Genomic DNA, 19,080 nt, shown 5'->3' with positions numbered 1-19,080 from the left:
AAAGTATGTAACAGGAAGAAGGAAGCTTTGCCGACCATATAAAGTATATAAGTTATGGCAGTTGACAATAACCTTGAAATAACTCCCTGCACTCTTTATCTTCCGATCTTATCAAAAATTAAAGCTTTGACTTGCTTCTCAGTTAGATCTATTAAATAAAAGTTTTTGATTCGAATATTAGCTCCGTTCCGCTGACGAAATTCGACTGACTGGTCAGCGTTTCGGCGGCTCGTAGCTTGTAAGCTCAGCGGCTGCTTCTTTGTGTCTAAAATCTGTATGCCTAATCTCAATCTGCTTTTATAGTTCCTGATAGTTCATATATAGTTTTATATGGTCAGAAGTACTTTCTTTCTTTTAGCTGTTACATACTTTTCAATGAATCTAGTATACCCTTTTACTCTACGAGCAACGGGTATAAAAAATAAAAGGCATAAAGGGATTTGTGTAGCACCTACCGTGTAGTTACATACTTCATAAAAAAAATCAAATCGGTTTTCAAATTCATAATATTTGTATAGGAATTATAGAAAAAACGGTAAAAATTCCATTTTGTTCTTCGTACCCGTTTATTTTTATTTCACTTATAAGGATTTTAATTTTCTGATTATGGTAACAATTGGTATGCACAACTTATTATTCATACAATTAGCTTAAAAATTAAAATTATCGAAAGGAATATTTATTCCATTCCTTCCTATTTAGCGTATTTCTGTAGAGTTTTTGCTTAAATCACAATCATCGACAAATTCAACGTGTGTGAACGGAAAATGACCATTTTTTCCATTTAATTCTCCCTCCCATTGCCCATTAATGTTTGTTTTAGTGACTTTAATAATATCACCTATTTCCAATTTTAATGCAGTCTTATCGTATGCGTTCGGGACCCTTGACTGTTTTACGCGGGCGTATGCAGGTAGTTTTCGCTTCGATAAATTAAAATGTAAGACATTATTTTTTTAAAAATACTTTTTTGCTACACTTACATTTAAATCTGTTCTTTTAAGAGTACTTTCAAATACATTGCTAGATCCCGAAATGGAAGGTTCGTTTTTGTCAATAGCATCTTCATCCATATAATCGTCATACTAAAAAGAACAAATTTAAAAATGATTCGTCAATGATCAATGCCTTTAACTAACTTATTTATCAAAGGTCGATCGCAATTTGGCCTTCTCTACTTGAGCGGACGAATATATTGAAGGCTGAAGGCAATGGAGCTAGACCATTGTCAGTTTTATCATTGCAAATGGTTTTTGGATGCTTAATAATGTATTGAGATTGTAATCAGACTTTAAAGAATCTAATATCCGACACCGCAACAAAGGTTTTACCGACTTCACAAATAATAGCCACGTGAAAATAGCTTTCAATTGTAGTGTTTTAACATAATAGCGTTATAAGAAAACAAACAAATTAAAAACGGGAAACCCGTTACAAAAAGGGATATAAAATCCGAGGATTTGCTTTTACGCACCTGTTGTATATAAGGAACCGGTATTTGCCCAATTTTCCCCGAGGAGTTACGCGCAGTCCACCATTGATCCTCGTCTTTTCGAACTATTGTTAAAACTTCACCTCTTTGAAAAGGTAAATCATCTTGATCCTTTGATAAATAAGAAAATTAAATTACTTACAAAAATGAATAATTGTGTAAATGCTCACGCTGCCAACGAAATCGAACTTTCCTATTACTTTTTCCACCCTTCTACACGCAGGCCGTTTTAAAGGGGTTGTATCCAAATAATGAAGAGTGTAAAAAGTTAAGAGTTTTGGTAGATTGTCAAAAGACTGATCCCCAATGCGGTAAACGATTTGATCCTGTTGTTGAACTTTGTTAATGATGTAGTTGCTAACTTTTGTATCTTCTCTAAATAATAAAAATCTTTATAAGTAAACAATTATTTTATAACAGGCGCAAAATCCTTAAATACTAATCAAAAATTCCTTTCAAGTAAAGATATGAAAATCTATTTTTTTTTCTAATGTATAAACATTTTATATAAATAAAGAACTTTTAAAATCAAAAAGAATATTCTGAGACGTTAATTCATCTAGTTCTTCAATAAATGCCGCATGGCGAGACATACAGTAGAAATTAAGTTCATTTAATTCGCAATTGTTTTCGTTTACATCGTTAAATTCTTCAATTTATTTACCCCGTCAATACATTAACATTTTATCATCGGCCTAAAGGTACATTCCACACTAAATTAAAGAAATACAATTAATTTTTATGACCGTAGAGGCTTGCCATTGGATCTAAATGTCAAACAAAAAAAAGAGAGAACACTATAGTCGAGTTACCCGTCAGCTAGTGGAAGTGCGAAAGAGAAATTTCAAAATTTTTCTGGGTAAGAAAGTTATTAAACAAACAAAATTTTAAAGATTTTTACAAGAGTGGGCGTGACAGTTTTTGTCGGTTTACGGGCGTTAGATCTTAACTATTCTATCTTTTATAGTTTCTGAGATTTCGGCGTCCATACGGACGGTATATACATATACTTTATCGGAAATGCTTTCTTTTACCTGTTACATACTTTTTAATAAATCAGTATACCTTGTTTTTGACAAAAAAAAATGTTAAGCTTTCCGTCACATTATGAAGCACATGTTTTTAAGCACATATTTTAAATTAACACCCAAAATTGATAAAAAATTTTACATTTCTCTTTCATGTTACTTTTATCTCTCAGGTCTATTAAAAAAAATATATCCTTTTTTATTGTAAGAAATTTGTTTATATTTGAAAATTACAAATAAATATTTTATGTATATATATAACACGTATACATGCTTGCAATGGAAACACAGGAATTTCTATATAAACCTTCATGGTAAACTGCGATTAGGAAAGGCAGACATTAATTATTTCTCACTATATACAATTTTAAGTTTAATTTTTAAAATAAGAATAAGCTAATAGAAATCAAACGATGAGTACGCAATAAAAGTCTTAATGTATTAATATTGTTTACTTACCTTACACAAAGTACATAATCCCCTGCTATCGAGTTACTATCACGGACCAAAAATACTCCCCGCTCCCGTTCGTTCATCAAAACTTCGGTAGCATCCTGTCTAGACATGGGACCAAAGTACCAGCTATTAAGAACACATTTGGATGTTAAAAAATTGATAGTTTTTGGTTCAATCTTGATCTTAAATTACCTGTTCCTATCAGAAACGTCAAATGTATCCATTTCCGTTTAAGGTTTATCTTACACAAATTACAACAAATTCCGTGGAGATTAAATAAATAGAAATTATGTGATATAATTGCCAATATCGCATACAGCCGATTATATACCAGAATTCTTCAGTGATTTCATTTTCGAATTTTTGCCCTTAAAACATTTGCCTTTTATATGTGTATCTAGCTGGGCCACACTTTGGAAATACTATCGATAATGTTAGATCGACAATTTCCAGTTAGATGTTTTATGTCAATATTTTACCGTTGAACTGTAATGCGGCAGTTGCACAGACCACATCCGATTGAATTGAAATCCTCCGAGCAACTGCACAAAACATGTTCTTTAAAAATTTTCTTGAAAGGGTGGGATTTTGGGTGTTTACCATGTCCTTCCGTCAGTTGCGTCGTCATTGTATTTTCATTAATATAGTCGTTGTGCAACTGGTCGACCGACAAAAATCAAAACAATAATGGGAAGAATAATACTAAAAAATGTTTTACTATGGAATTGCATTTCAGTTTAAACTTTTAGGATTATATGTTGGCACACAACATTCTATTGATTCAAGAATGGCAAAAAATAAAAATTAAAATATATTAAGAACCTTACAGAATATACCACAATTGTTTATTGATTTGTATTTTAAACTATTCAAAAATATACATCAAGGACCTGTGCGTCAATAAAGTAATTATGTAGTATGTTTAAAAAAAAATACTATTTTAAAATAAACCTAGTAAGTCGAAGCATAAAATTTTATTTAGCCACGCATTTTGTTTTTTTAGCTGTAACACCTTCATTATAAAGAATGTTATTTTATCTCATGGCATTGATCTAACTCTCAGAATGTAGATATATGCGCGTTAATATTAAAATATATGACTAATGCGTATTAGTGCGTATACCCTGTAAGGGAAAACATCACATTATATGGACTACGGGACAAGATATAAGCATGTATATCGTTGTTGCCGATTATTGATCGAATTAATATCCACCATTTTGTAGTTGTGTGTTTCATTTAGTGAAAAGTCGAGACGTCACAATAAACTGGATTGTTTTTGTCAATAATATTACCAAAATGTGTTAATAGGGGAAACTTTTGTGTTAATACCAATGGCAAATATAAACTGATATTAAATGCAATTGTATAACCTTATATATAAACATATTTTGCTTATGTGTAGACATCTGAATACATGTACGTATTCCATTTCATCTGTAGTGGAAAAGCCAATATCTTGCTTTGCACTAGTGCTTATTATCTTAAATATTGGTATTGAAAAAGTAATGTTTAAAGTGGTTATATTTTATACTACATCGTGTGTGTATATGGCTACACATAATCGGTCGAATATATAAATTTAGCTAGAATGGATTAAAACTATATTTGTGGAATTTTTACTGGTGTAAATTTGATATGCCCTGTTTTCCATTTATTTTGGAGATATTGATTGATTATAATTTCGTTTTAAAGCATAGATTTCTGAGGCTTTCTCGAGTATTTCCTATTCAAACTATATGAGATTTGCGAGGGCATATTTTTAAATGTTTGGATACCCAAAATTGTTTTAAGCGGAAATAAAACCAATTGTATTTGTACAGATATATTGATAAATTTTAAACTAAATCACCTTTTTTTATTATTTTTCATCTTTCTATTAATTAATTGCGATATCTTGGAATGAAGACAATAGGCATGTGCCACCTTTTGATCTATTTATAAATGAATAATTAATTAAATGGAAGACGGGTATTTTCACAAACCGAACGCCTTCGTGATCAGATCTCTTTATTAGACATATCTCTAGTTATTTACAGTTGCGGTAACAATAATAGCACCATAAGCACATTTCGTGTTTGCCCCATCGTTTCTCTATTTTCTGACATTTTTTCATAATTTTTTTAAATAATCTTAAATACTACAATGATTTTCAATCGAAATAATAAAATTGGTAAAAGATCTAATGGATATTTTAAAAATAATTGGTAAAACAAAAAAAAACCTTCAAGTTTAGGCGGTAACAAAAATAGCACTGTTTCTCGTATTTTGCTAAAACTAAATCAAAAAATAAAATAAGAGTTCAACAAATGGATTATATCTTAAGAACTATGTTTAAAGAATATTAATATTTGGTTGCGTGACCATTGTAGGCAATGACAGCTGCGTATCCTCTTGGCATGGAGTCCACCAAGTCCTGGTACCGTTTTTGAGGAATTTTGCTCCATGAATCCTTGATCCTCGATCTCCCATGAAACCAAAGTTCCTCGTTATTGTACCTTTTTTTTACGTCCGCACAAAGTTTTTCGATTGGATTTAAGTCGGGTGACTGAGCAGGCCATTTCATTACTCGGATCGATTTCTGCTCAAACCACTTTCGAGCTCTCTTGCTCGTGTGTTTTGGGTCGTTATCCTGTTGAAATGTCCCAAAAAAACGGCATTTCATCCTCGGCATATAGTGCCATCACATTTTCCAGGATATCTGTGTAAATGTGCTGATCCATGATGCCTTGAATCATATGAATCGGATCTACTCCATAGTATGAAAAGCACGCCCATACCATGATGTGTGATCCCCCGTGCTTTACCGTCTTAAATGTGAAGCGAGGATTATATTCAGCTCATGGTGGACGCCGAACATAAGACCGAGAGCCTTTCCAACCAAAAAACACAATTTTGCTCTCATCTGACCACAAAAATGTGGCGCCACTTCTCCACAGGCCAGTCCTTGCGTATCTTGGCATATTCGATTCGCTTTGCCACATGCTTAGCAGTCAGAAGCGGGACTTTTCTGGGACTGCACACATTAAGGTTGTTTTGTCTTAAGTGTTTGCGAACTGTTTCCACGCTTGCAGCTATCTGGAGCTCCTTCTTCAGTTCCGTCGCCGGCTTAAAAGGCTCCTTCTTGCTTTGCCGAACCAAGCGCTTGATCTCCACGTTGGACATAGAGGGCTTTCTTCCAGGTTTTTCGTTATTTTCGACAAACAGAAGTGCGTTGCGGATCATTTTGTTTGAAAAACCAACAAACCGTCCCATTTTAGCGTAGGTTTTACCTTCAGAGATCATGTTTTTAATCAAATTCCTTTTTTCGACGGTAGAATGCTTTCCCCGACCCCATAACTAGAAAATTTTTGGGCTTCTTTCGAAAAAAAATTCAATTAAAACCTTTAATGCAACTCCTTTTTTCAAAATTTGTCGAAAAAAAACCCAAAGCAATCACTCCTATTAATTTTATTCAGCAAAAACGTTGTCAGTGCTATTTTTGTTACCGCCTCATTTAGCGCCCTTTTGCAGAAAGTGCCCAAAAACAAAAAGAACCGTTACATTGAGAGAGTCAAAATTTCTTGCATAGAGAGACAATATATGGTACTTATTATTCATGCAATCAGACTTTAAAAAAATAAACATCCAATACCTTTTTTTAGGAAATCAACTTTCCACCTGCAGTAGTGCTATTATTTTAACCGCAGCTGTATATATTAATAGCCCTGAAGGTGCATTTGCGCCTTTCCAGCGATATATCACTAACTAGTATTCATCACAAGTGATAATTCTCACTTGGTTTTATCAAAAAAAGTTTAATTTTTATAAGCTTCTTACAGCCTTTGTACTGGTTACCATATAGCATTTCCATTAACCCTTCAGGGCTGTATCATCAATTACCACTATCATTATTATGAAATTTTAGTCCTGTGGAGTTTGGCGCTGCCTTTTTAAAGCTCTTTCTAGATTTGTTAAAAGCACTTACCGCTTTTTTAAATACTAACACTAAGTAAGAAAAACCCTCACTGTTCAATTCCTTCGCCTCGGTCCTTTTTGCCTGAACCGAGTCTATATTTTGATAACCGACTATTCAACACATTATTTAAAAGTATTTTTAGTATTAAAAAACCAGACTAGATTCGTTTACAAGTATTTAACAATTAAAAGGAATCGCTTCCGACCCTTAAATTATAATTATATTCTTGGACAGGATCACTAGCCCAGTCGGTCTGGCTATCTCCGTATTAACGTCGAGATCTTAGGATCTATAAAATATAGAATGTTGAGATAAAGCATGCAAATTTAAGAGAAATAGGCGCAAAGCGAGTTTGTTTCCTGATGTTGCCACGCCCAAATTTGTTACGCCTTTAACTTTGAAAAATGGTTTGCTTATTTTTAACTTTATTATATGTCTTGTTAGGCCAAATATTTTTTGACACAACCACAACCTATCCAAAACGGCCGCGTCCACAATATCGGAAAATATTTTAATATTATTATTAGTTTGGCCAATTTGCAGCGGTATAAAAAACAGCCCCAGTTTTAAAATTTGTTTGTAATCTTCTTGTTTTTTTTTTTTTTTGCTTAGACAACTTTCGGAAAAGGGGAAAGGTAGAGTTGAGTGCTTGTTTTATGCGACCCCTGGAAGTGAAATTGCCTAGTTTTAGAACAAGTTTATTTATTGATTAAAAATTTACAAATATAGAAGGAACCTCTTTCATATAAACTATTTCTGTATTCTGTATATTATATTTTTTATTCTGTGTTTCTTGTATGTTTCTTTGTTCAGTATTACAAGCCGAGGCGATCTGGCTATGTCGGTGTGTCATTCCATTGCGTGTTTATAAACCGGAGATGTAAAAGCTGAAAACTAAGCATGTTGATTTTTGTGATTTAAAGAGTCGATTTAATACCAGTCACTGCAAAATTATGATTGTTAAAAACTACAATTGTAATAAATAACATATATATATGAATATAAAACCTGACAACCTATAACATATTTAAATTTAATTAGGTTTTCACAAAATGCAACGGTTTTATTGGGTGTGAGAAACGGCTTTCACGATACAGCAAAAGGCCTAGTGGACTTAGCAATCGATACAGTCACCAACTTACATTATAAAATACGATATCATGCCTGAAGCGTACCGTTGCTTACGAATCAATGTGAAAAAAAAGAGTTTTTCAACAACAGGTAAGGATATACTAATATTTAACTGTGCCCACAACATTTAAAGAATTTTACCTTTTTTAGGCAGCAAAAATGATTATAACAAGGAAATTAGTAAAAATTTAAAGAACAATAGTATTGAAATCACAAAGGCCAATACATGCGCTATATCAGTATTAAAAAACGATGTGAGCGCACCAGCTGCTATACTATTTTGTGCTCATAAAACGTTCACTGAATGTAATTGCAAAATCAGCAGGTTAAAGCCTAGATATTTGGGCTCCATTTTTATCCCTATCTTGTCCCGTAAAATGAATTCACGTCAACGTTATGTCAATTTTTTATTTATACTATTAATTGCAATTCACCATATTTCCTTGTCGAAATCATTATTATTGGAGGAAGGAAATACAACGGGCAACAACAGAACCATTTCACAAGAAAAGTTTAATGGAAATCATAACTTCAGCAACAGCACTGGAATCAATATGATTTCCGGGACATCATCTATAGTGCAAAAGGATTATTTGGAAAAATTAAATAATTTTGAGCGTAGTGTTGCAGCTGTTCTCATAAAAGTAGCATATGGTACAACCTCAACAACCAAACGAAGCATACCAGACACAAGTTATTCATTAGGTCTAACTACTGTTGCAACACCATTTTTAACCACGCAGAGGTAAGTCGTTGAAAAATCTCTTAAACCAAAGACACTAGAATAACAAGATGCGTAACGCCATACAAATTTTTGGCACGCGATTTTTTGGCCGTGGCTCTAGAGGTGGCTCCAGGCTCTCTCGAGTTTTTGTTTGAGAGAGAAAGAGCGGAGAGCGCTACAGCTCTTTTCTACGCATACAGTGATAGCAGACAACTGTATGTGTGCACACGTATGCTCATGCATTGTAAATTTGACAAAATATACCCTTCACCTTAGAAGTTCGTTGACTTTAAATCTATATTATTTTTTATCAATTGGCACCATGCGAAAAATTCTTGTTTTGCATTGCCTCAACGTTATTATTATTTAAATAAAGCTTAGAAATAGTAATAGCTGAATCTATGTACATCACATATTTGTCATTAGAGTATTCATCTTGCGACGTGAGAAAAAATAATAAGGCCATGATTGTTGAGTGCTTGTGTCCGCACTTCGTGCCTCCAGATATGACTTTTGCAATAAACAGTTTTAATATTTTTATTAATTTTTATTACTTAAATTTTTAATACTTCGGGAAACTAAAGGCACCATCTGATTTTTTTATTAATATTTGTAAAATACACATTAAAGTTTTTGAAATATTTTTAAAAATAATAAAAAACAAATGTGTATAAAAAAATTTATTGTTGAGCATTAGTGCACAGATAAAAGTAGTGTATATATATTACACATAATTAATTATCAACATAAATATAAATATGTAAAAGTTAGCTAATTCGAGCGGCGATCTTAACAAACGAATTTAAAAAATTTTATAATTATAATAGTCAGGGCGTGAATTTTTATTTTGTTTCATCATATTGCTACGAAATTGGCCACAACTCCAAATGTGTAAATTCGTTTCTTCGATCAGAATTGATTTCGGCCCAAAAATCGTCTTCTAGCACAACACGCACACATATACGCGTTCTCGCCTTTTGTTTTTACTCACACAAGCAAGCAAATTCTATTTTTAGATTTCTTATGCTCTCAGCGTAAGCGAGCGGAAAGAGAGCAAATTTGGCCTTCACCGAAAAAGTGGCTGCATAGTGCTAAACGAATGTCTGGCCGTTACGCATCTTGTTATTCTAGTGTCTTTGCTTAAACCCTATCACTTCATGATTAATGTCTCGCTCTGATTCATAAACAACGAATAATGTGTTGTATTTAAAGGCGTAAAAAGTCTCCATTTATAATCTGTTTATTGTTAATGTTGTTCTCGAAACTGAAGTAAAAAACAAATAAAAACGTCCTTAACGATTATTTCCTTGTCCTCCTGATTATATTATATTGTAGCGTTTCGAATGAGTTTATATAATTTTTTGTATTTATTAAGCCATGTCGAGAATCCTTTTAATTAAATAAAATTAGTAACAACCCAAAACTGCAGGATTTCTTGTTTACTATAATACTGGAATGCTGGAGAATTTCAGGCAAGTTTTTCTATCGGAGAGGCGCGTGATTTGTATATTTGAGGGTATACTAGATTCGCTTAAAATTATGCAACAGACATAAGGAAGCGTTTCCGACTGTATAAAGTATTTATATTCCGGATCAGGATCAATAGCCGAATCGATCTAGCCATGTCCGTCTGTCCGTATGAACGTCTCGATCTCAGGAACTATAAAAGCAAGAAGGTTGAGTTTTAGCATCCAGATTCTAGAGACATAGACGCAGCGCAAGTTTGTTGACCCATGTTGCCACGCCCACAAACCGCACAAAACTGCCACGCCCACACTTTTGAAAAAGTATGTTGATATTTTTTCATATTCATTTCATATAGTCTTGTAAATTTTGAACGATTTGCAACAAAAACTTTGCCACGCGCTCTCTAACGTCCTAAAACCGCCCAAAAATGTTAAGCACACATTTTCGAAATTTGTCTGGAAATTTTTCATAATTTTATTAGTCTTATTAATTTCTATTGATTTGCCACACAACTAAAGCTCTTAAGTCGTCGAAGACTGCCACGCCCACTCTTTTGGAAAATGTTTAAACTTTTCTTCGTTATATGTTTGTCTTGACAATTTTTATCTGTATACCAAGAACAGTGTAGTCCCACCCATCCTTTCACCGGCAAAACGCCCAATACGGTCACGGCCACACTTTTAAACAATTTATTAAATATTTTTCTTATTTTATTCCTTAATTTCACGTTCGCATTCACACTAGCTGAGTAAGGGGGATCTGATAGTCTTGTAAAATTCTATTGACTTGCCAAAAATATTTTAGGCACCCCCACAAACCACCCAAAACTGCCCACACTTTTCAATAATGTTTTGATTTTTTTTTTATCGGTATAACAAAAAACACTGTGGCCACGCCCCTCCTTACACATAAGAACGGTTAAGCCCACACTTTTGAACCATTTTTAAATTTTATTCTCATTTTATTCCCCAAAATCTATCAATATCCCAGAAAAATTATGTAATTTCCCGTTTGCATATTCACTCGCAGACTAACAGGTATGGTAGTCGGGGAAATCTCTTGTTTTACATGTATATATTTTCCTATTATTGTACTGATTGATTTTATAGCGAAATCTTCTCCCGAATAGAAACAAAACTTATTGCGCCTTATTAAGACGATGTGGCAAAGAAAAAAAATCTGTTTTTTTTTAACGTCCTTAATAAGTAAACAATATTTTAATACTTATAATCGTATCCTAAATGCGTATTCTGTATATATTTTCAGATATCACTCGTCACATCAACAACATGGTGTCGGTGGACGTCCGAAAAATTATGAACTAGACTTGGAGAGGGACCATGCATTGCCAACATCTGCGCCCAACGCAGACATACTAAAAAGTAATAACAATCCGACATACCCGAATCCAAATCGCCACCATTCACATGATAGAGATCGTCACAGGAACGTCGGACAGCATAGTTCGACGCCAATACCATCAAGTAAGTACGATGGAAATATTTCGAAAGATTATGTTCTTTAATGTGATATCTTTGTAGTTCCCAACCTTTTAAAAAAAATAAATGGAGCCCAACCGCCAACAATACCAATGTATCCTGGTGACATTCCATCATATTCTCCACCGTCTCGGGCCTTTTTCACACCTCCACTTCCACCAGAATACCAAAACCCATTTGCAGACAAGCCCACTCTACGTGGTACCAATAACGAGGGTTTAATTGCAGTGAATAGGCGTCCTATCCCACCGCCTAGTTTGATGCCCAGCCAAGACCGAATACCAATTCGACCACCAGACCTGGGAAGCAATAATAACGACGCCGTTCTCAATTCAATGACGGACTTAAATTACGCCCCGGCTGGCATGGATGCAAAGAATCGTCTCGAAGAAAAGTTTTCCCATGGAACAGTATCAGATACATCCGTAGTAGAACGAAAAAAAGCTTTGAACACACCAGCACGTACCAGCGGGGAGGAATATTTAAACGAAAAGGCAAGTAGCGCAAAAGGACAGGGGTCCTATGAACTGGATAGCATTGGTCCAAACAAGAAACAGGAAGTTTTACCTAATATTAGACGTATTCTGGGATCAAAAAATGGTGACATACCACCGGTTTTATTGAAGCAGGTAACTCAGCGACCCATAATTACATTGCGGCAACCTCCCTCTTCACCAATTGTACTGATCGAAAAATCAACATCAAACGAGGAAATTATAGATGCTGATGCACCACCCGTGGTTAGTCCTAACATTAATCATAGCAAATACCACCCCGGGCAGTTGGAGTATTATGAGAATGCGACTGCAGGAACGACGCCATCAGCAGCTGCTGCAATAGGAGATGTATCAGCTACTTCATTTTCCTACGCCACCACAAATGCGGGTCAGCCAGGACATACAGGAAAGACAACGGACACTATTAGGGAGCTTGGTACAGGCGTAGCCGACCAGAATGCTATTGGGGCAGCTGCAGCTGCGACAGTACACACAACTTGGGCATGGGCATGGAATATTCACATCTATCTGTCAGTTGTACTTTTCACTATTTTATCTGTATATTCGCTTTACAAACTGCTCACCTATAACAAGCTTACACATTTGTTCGCACAGGCATATTTTGTGTGTATTAATCTGATACTGATTGTGATCTGCATATTGAGAATATTTTTCCTTTGCTTTGATGCATACAATGTTCATGGTAGCTTTAATTTATTTACTTCAGAGCTCTTTCTTAATCTACCGTCCACATTTTTAACAGTTGCTTTCTCTGTTCTTATATTGTTTCTCTTCCTTAAGTCTCTAAACCACAAAAATAATAGATACTCTGCTCTGATAAGACCGCTGACTGTTGTTGTGGGTTGCGGTGTCCACGTTGTACTTTGCATTACATTGCATTATGTTGAATCCTATACCTTAAAAAATCATCACTTATATTTTCAACAACAGCAGCAACAGCAGTACTTTCGTCGGCAGCAACTTTATAACCAACAAGGCCAGCCTACTGCTACAATGTCTCCATCGGCAATTTTGCCACCACCGCCCCGGGTATTGACTTTAATATGTCAGATAATTTATATTTTTATATGCCTGAGCCTAGGGCTGCTATATCTTTACATATACCGCATTTTAAAACGCATTCTTCGCAGCAAATCTCAAAACTACATACATGGCTATCAAAATTTGTCTTACGCCATTCACATTACGATTGCCACAGCTCTATTGTTTGTACTATTGGCAGCCCTTCAAATATTCGGTGCTATATATATTTCATGTCGTCATACAAGTATTGTCGATGTCGACTGGCTGCAATGGGGATATCAGTTCTCTCTGCGTCTGATAGAGATAGCTATAATTACTTTAATGTCCTGGGTAGCTGGACTAAAGACAAGTGTTGGGCACGATTCTTTGAGTGCCGTTGCAGGCGATGTTCGCATGATTGGTTCTGGTATGGGTGCATATGGCCAAGATGGTGGTACACCTAACAATGCAATCAGAGAAAAACATGTTGGAAACGGCACAGGCACCCATAACTCAAATGTGACAAATTTTTTTCTTCCATGCACATCAAGCTCTAGTCAGGAGCATTTTGAAACTGACTACCCAGCTGTTTGCAATGCAAATACGAATCTTCATACATACACAATGCGGACAGGAAAACTTATTTATGATGACAGTTACGCCCTGAATTCGATGGGACCAACAACCGCTACAACTTCAAGCGGTCGTCCTTGTGAATATCAACTACAGGAGCCTATGTACCAAAGGCCATATGATACGGGGTCGATTGGAAGTACTTTAAATCAACAACATCAATTAAATCAAATGCGTTTTCAAGAGCATCCGACATATATGAGTACGGACTACATGACAGATTCAGGACCAGATCATTACGAAAATCCAAATTTCAGTTTGCACAGTACTGCAATTGCAACAACTGAACAAAAGCGAAGAGATATTTACGATCAAAATGGAGTTTCATTTAACTCAAATTCTGGGGCTTTGCAGCAGCAAGTAGAATTGTTGCAAAACAATTGTTATTCTGAACCACTAGAGCAGGAAAACAAGAGATATGAATTTAACATCTTTGAGCGACCTGTGTTTAAAGAAAAATCAGTTCACAATGTTCAGCCAAACAGTGAGTGTATTCAAGACCGACAAAAAATAACAAATGGGCGCGAAAAAAAGTTTAACGGTGCACTTGAACGGCATGTCTTTGAAAGCAAGACTCATGAGCGCCGCAGTTCCAACTCAGCTAATTCGTGCTCTTCGTCAAATGGGGGAGGTGGTGGGCGATTTGCAAGTTTCAATTCATTTGAACGCGCATATTTCAACGGCGTTTGCAAAAGTGGTACTATTAGCAGCGTAGGCAATGCTGGTGCTTTAGGTCAAACCCTTGAGTCACCAGTTGCGTCTGCTGAAACTCAACGAATAGTCGCCAATGGAGCGCAGACGTTAGGAATACCAGATAAAGACAGACCACGGTATTACCAGAGAGCAAATGGACGTCATTCGAACTTAAGGTCATTGGAGAGTGAAACTGAACTGTTTAAAAGTATGCCCATAAGGGAGAACCATCTACAGCAGTTACCTTATGGTCATAATTCCGAGGATGAAGAAGATGAAGAAGATGACACTATATCGGGAAATAATGTAGAGTGTACAAACTTGATAAATAACGATCATGGTTCTGTAATTCCTGTTGAAGATACTGCACCAAATTCTATATCTATGAATGCAAAAACATCATCACTTGTTGGAGCAGCGGCAACTAAAAATTCAAATTATCGCGCACAATTACATATGCCAAATAATGGAAAGCATAGGTCGGAGTTATGCACGACTTCATCGGCTTCCGTGGCGTCTGCATCTTCAAATTCATGCACGACATCCAGTGCTTCTGATAGTATGCTTGTAGCAGACCAAGGCTTTCTACGATTTCGGTCCATAGACGATCCCAATTCTGTTCAAAACGGAAGTAATTTAGATTCAGAAAGGACTGCCGTTTCATCCCTTCGTCTTAAAAGTTGCAGTGCGACTGTAAATGGCATCGATTGCTAAGATTTTTAATTCCGAGACTCATAGCTTTGCATGTCATAACGATAACTATCTTGTTTTATAACTCACTATCAATCAAACGCGGTTTTGATTGTCCTTTTATGTCAATAAGTAGTAAAATAGACACTTTCAACTATCTTCAAACTTGTGATATATAAATATATAACAAAACTAGCGAAAAGCAAAATTAAATCTATATATGCGTATTTTCAGTATACCTATCATTCGATATATAATTATCTAATGCTTACTCTAAAAAATATATATTTATTTAAAATTTCATTTTAAAAAGTTTTAATGCGTAACTCCATATTTGATTTTCGCATTGCATTTTGTTCGAAATCCATTTCATAAAACAATTAATGCATTCACAAGTGTATATTAGGTCATTACGTCTCCAGCCATTTATTATTTACATAGTAAATATGTATATATTAATTAAATAATGAATAAATATGATCACAGTATTTCTCCATGAAAACATATTTATAATGTAGCGTACTGATTAAATTTATTATATAAAAGTATGCGTTAAGATACAGGATACGAAATTGAATTAATTTTTAATTATGATTTTAAAATATTTTGTACAATCATTTCAGAAGAATTTTGCAAAGTTGTTTGTAAAAAATAATTTATTTTGTTCGCATATGTATGGAAAAAAAGACAAAACATATAATTTTGTCAGTGAAAAGTTCATAAAAGAAATAATTGCTTTCATGTAAAATAAGTATTTCTTATTTATTTATCGGCTTATAAAAACTAAAAGATTTTCTTAAGAATACACAAATCTAAATTCGTTTAATATAAGTAAAAAGCCTGTTACAATTAAACATTAATTACATAGTACTGATTAGTTAAGGCTATTGCATTTTCTATTGTTAAAATCTTCAAAAATATACGGATCCTTATAAATAATTATAATAAGGTATTCATTTGTAAGAATATAATTTTAATATTTCTAGGCAGCATCGTCAAACTGTCGTATTAGGAAGCCATACATAAATTATTAATATTAAAGATGCACTGTACATACTTTTACATCTATATGGAATATTAATTTCTCTGAATAATAAAATGATAAGTATTTACAAAGAATATTTCTGAATTATAATTATTCATAAACTTTGTACACATTAAAAAAGAAGCAACATGTATGCATGTTCTTGAATGTAATTACCTTAAATAAGCTAGCCAAGAAAAAATAAATATTAAATACAGCATTTACATATCTTTACTCATTATTTAGTAAAAAGGCTTGGAATATAAGTATCTTAAGGTAACTTATATTGGATATTTTGACCAATTTTATTTATTAAGGGTATTTTGTCAGGTGGATGAACATGGTCGGGAAATCATGTAATTTTATTATACAAATCACACTAATATAACGTATACATATATAGCAAGAGATAATGCTATAGTCGAGTTCGCCGACTATCAGATACCCGTTACCCAGCTAGTGCGAATGCGAACACGAAATTTAATCATTTTTCTATGGTATCTATATTAGGGATTTTAAGGAATAATATGAGAAAATTGTTAAATAAATTATCAAGATTAGAAACATACTTTTCAAAGAATCTAGTATACCTTTTTACTCTACGGAGTAACAAGTAGAAACACTGTTACTTGGAATATAATTATTTTGTAAATTAAATGTTTACCGTTAGTCATAGATTAAATGTGTATACGTGATTCGATTAAAAATATAAAGTGGATGTATTCTTATTTAAAAACGGTCATGTCGGTCTGTCGCTTGGTACACTCTAACTTCCATTCGTTATGTTCGTAAATGTCCAATCATAAATGTAACCCCGCTAGTTAGAGCGTGTAGAATTAGTCAATTTCTATCACGCTTTTTTACCTGAGTACCGAGTATATGAGAGAAAAACTCGGCTTTAGTGTTCTCTCTTGTTTTTACCTCGATGTTTTTAAAGTATGCTTACCATGGCTAGAATTCGTACATAATTAATATTGTTTATTTATATTTTTTTTTTGGATATAGATTTTCTTGTTTTCTAACGAGCTAGCGAATTAATTAGAGCTATGGCAGCAGAGGCCTTCAGCTAGTGTTTTATACCATATTTTACATCTAGATGGATAGAATAATCTTGTTAATGTTTCATTATATTTGGTAGTACAGATAGACGATTTTAATGTATTTAAGGATATTTAATTTGTTTGACGGTGTGGAAGTTAAAAGGAGCCCTATTGGGTTGGTATTGTTAAAAATGTTGCTTCTATGGTTTCTAAGATGGATACAGGTGGACAACAGGTGTTCCAGGTTGTCTGTTGGGTTTGGTCGTGGAAGTGCATGAGTCTCTTAAGAAGATTTTGGTTGGATGTTTGAAACCAAGTTGATGTTTTTGTGATGTATGTTAGGTATTTCTTGTAGTATTCGTTTTTTAAATATTTACGAATGTACATATGTCCTGTGTGTTAAGGTTTTCAATAGTTGTAAGTGGTTGGTTTGTTGCTTGGCAATCACCGAGTTGATTTCCTGGTATTCCAACAAGTCCTATTATCCAAAGGAGTTTAAATTTGGTATTGAATTTTTGTAGTATGTTGCGAGCCTAAGATGTGTAGTGATCGCTGTTGTTTAGATTTTTAATAGCTTCAAATGCGGAAAGTGAGTCTGAACATATGCAGAATTTTCCTCTTTTATTTTCGTGAGTTTCTACGGCCTCTATAATGGCTATAAGCTCTGCTCGGCTTTGCATTTTTCTATTATTCGGTCTTCTGCTTGTGCCTTTTAGAGGATGTTTTCGGTTGGAGTTGTTCTGAAAGCACCAAGAGAGATCCTGAAGGATGTGTTGATCATCATTTAGTTTTCTTAGTGTTGATTTTGCGAAAAACCATAGACAGTCGATAGATATAGATTTAATATTGCCACACTTTATCTTTGTGTGTTCAAATTAATATATATAAAAGTACACAGCTGTAAAAAACACGATTTTTCATAAACTATCGATCATTGTCATGGCCTAGTTCCATTATCAAATGGTTTTGCAACAGATGTGATACTGAAAGTTTTTAATCGTTTGTACATGTGTTTTTGGCAGCACTTATTGTTATAATAAAAACAATAATAGTATTCGAATAATATTCGGAATATCATTTCGTGCTCCTTCTTACTTTTTCAATTATTTTTTTTATTTTGCAGAAACGAAAAATTATATGTACAAATTTTTGTTGTTAGGTTTCCCAATATTTGTGTCACAACTAGATGCTCAAAACTCAAATTTCAAAGAATGCAAAATAATATATATATATATATATATATATATATTATTATATATATTATTTTGCATTCTTTGAAATTTGAGTTTTGAGCATCTAGTTGTGACACAAATATTGGGAAACCTAACAACAAAAATTTGTACATATAATTTTTCGTTTCTGCAAAATAAAAAAAATAATTGAAAAAGTATATATATATATATATATATATATATAAAAATTGCATCAAAATTTATTAAATGTGTGAGGCAGATGAAGATATGCCAAACAAAATAGTTGTTATTTAGGATCTTTAGGTATTACTGATATCGACATGTTCTTCCAAATGTATAATTTATACTGTTCCGAGAATCGATTTCTGTTCTGATGCTGATAAAATATAGGATAACTAGATAAACTGAATCCTGGAATAAACGATATCTTTCCTTCTCATTATTCTTAACGATCTAGGTTGCTTTATTGACACTTTTCGCTGTTCCATATTGGTATAACATAAGTGAAGGAAGCCATCCCTAAATGTGACAC

General features: G+C 33.9%; 2 protein-coding genes across 6 annotated transcripts; one reads left to right on the top strand and one right to left on the bottom strand.

The window, feature by feature from the left end:
- Nucleotides 1-542: 542 nt before the first annotated feature.
- On the bottom strand, nucleotides 543-3,406 carry LOC6620290 (adapter molecule Crk). Of its 4 annotated transcripts, none has more exons than XM_032723954.1 (6): nucleotides 3,169-3,403; nucleotides 2,980-3,102; nucleotides 1,663-1,882; nucleotides 1,475-1,603; nucleotides 984-1,085; nucleotides 543-923 (listed from the first exon to the last, which is right to left on the bottom strand). In XM_032723954.1, exons 1-6 carry the CDS (start codon nucleotides 3,198-3,200, stop codon nucleotides 699-701), a joined length of 831 nt encoding a protein of 276 aa, XP_032579845.1. In that variant the 5' UTR covers nucleotides 3,201-3,403; the 3' UTR covers nucleotides 543-698. The 4 variants fall into 4 exon arrangements, with proteins under 4 accessions (XP_032579845.1, XP_002044498.1, XP_032579846.1 ...); XM_002044462.2 differs by having other exon boundaries at nucleotides 1,663-1,867; nucleotides 3,169-3,401; XM_032723955.1 differs by lacking the exons at nucleotides 1,475-1,603; nucleotides 1,663-1,882 and having other exon boundaries at nucleotides 3,169-3,405.
- Nucleotides 3,407-4,192: 786 nt separating this feature from the next.
- On the top strand, nucleotides 4,193-16,539 carry LOC6620289. Of its 2 annotated transcripts, XM_032723916.1 has the most exons (6): nucleotides 4,193-4,395; nucleotides 7,748-7,909; nucleotides 7,976-8,155; nucleotides 8,216-8,810; nucleotides 11,523-11,740; nucleotides 11,798-16,539. In XM_032723916.1, exons 3-6 carry the CDS (start codon nucleotides 8,095-8,097, stop codon nucleotides 15,313-15,315), a joined length of 4,392 nt encoding a protein of 1,463 aa, XP_032579807.1. In that variant the 5' UTR covers nucleotides 4,193-4,395; nucleotides 7,748-7,909; nucleotides 7,976-8,094; the 3' UTR covers nucleotides 15,316-16,539. The 2 variants fall into 2 exon arrangements, with proteins under 2 accessions (XP_032579807.1, XP_002044497.2); XM_002044461.2 differs by lacking the exon at nucleotides 7,748-7,909.
- Nucleotides 16,540-19,080: the final 2,541 nt, after the last annotated feature.

The sequence above is a fragment of the Drosophila sechellia genome, chromosome 4, assembly GCF_004382195.2.
Source record: "Drosophila sechellia strain sech25 chromosome 4, ASM438219v1, whole genome shotgun sequence".
Lineage (NCBI taxonomy): Eukaryota > Metazoa > Arthropoda > Insecta > Diptera > Drosophilidae > Drosophila > Drosophila sechellia.
This window is presented reverse-complemented; position numbering and strand designations above follow the sequence as displayed.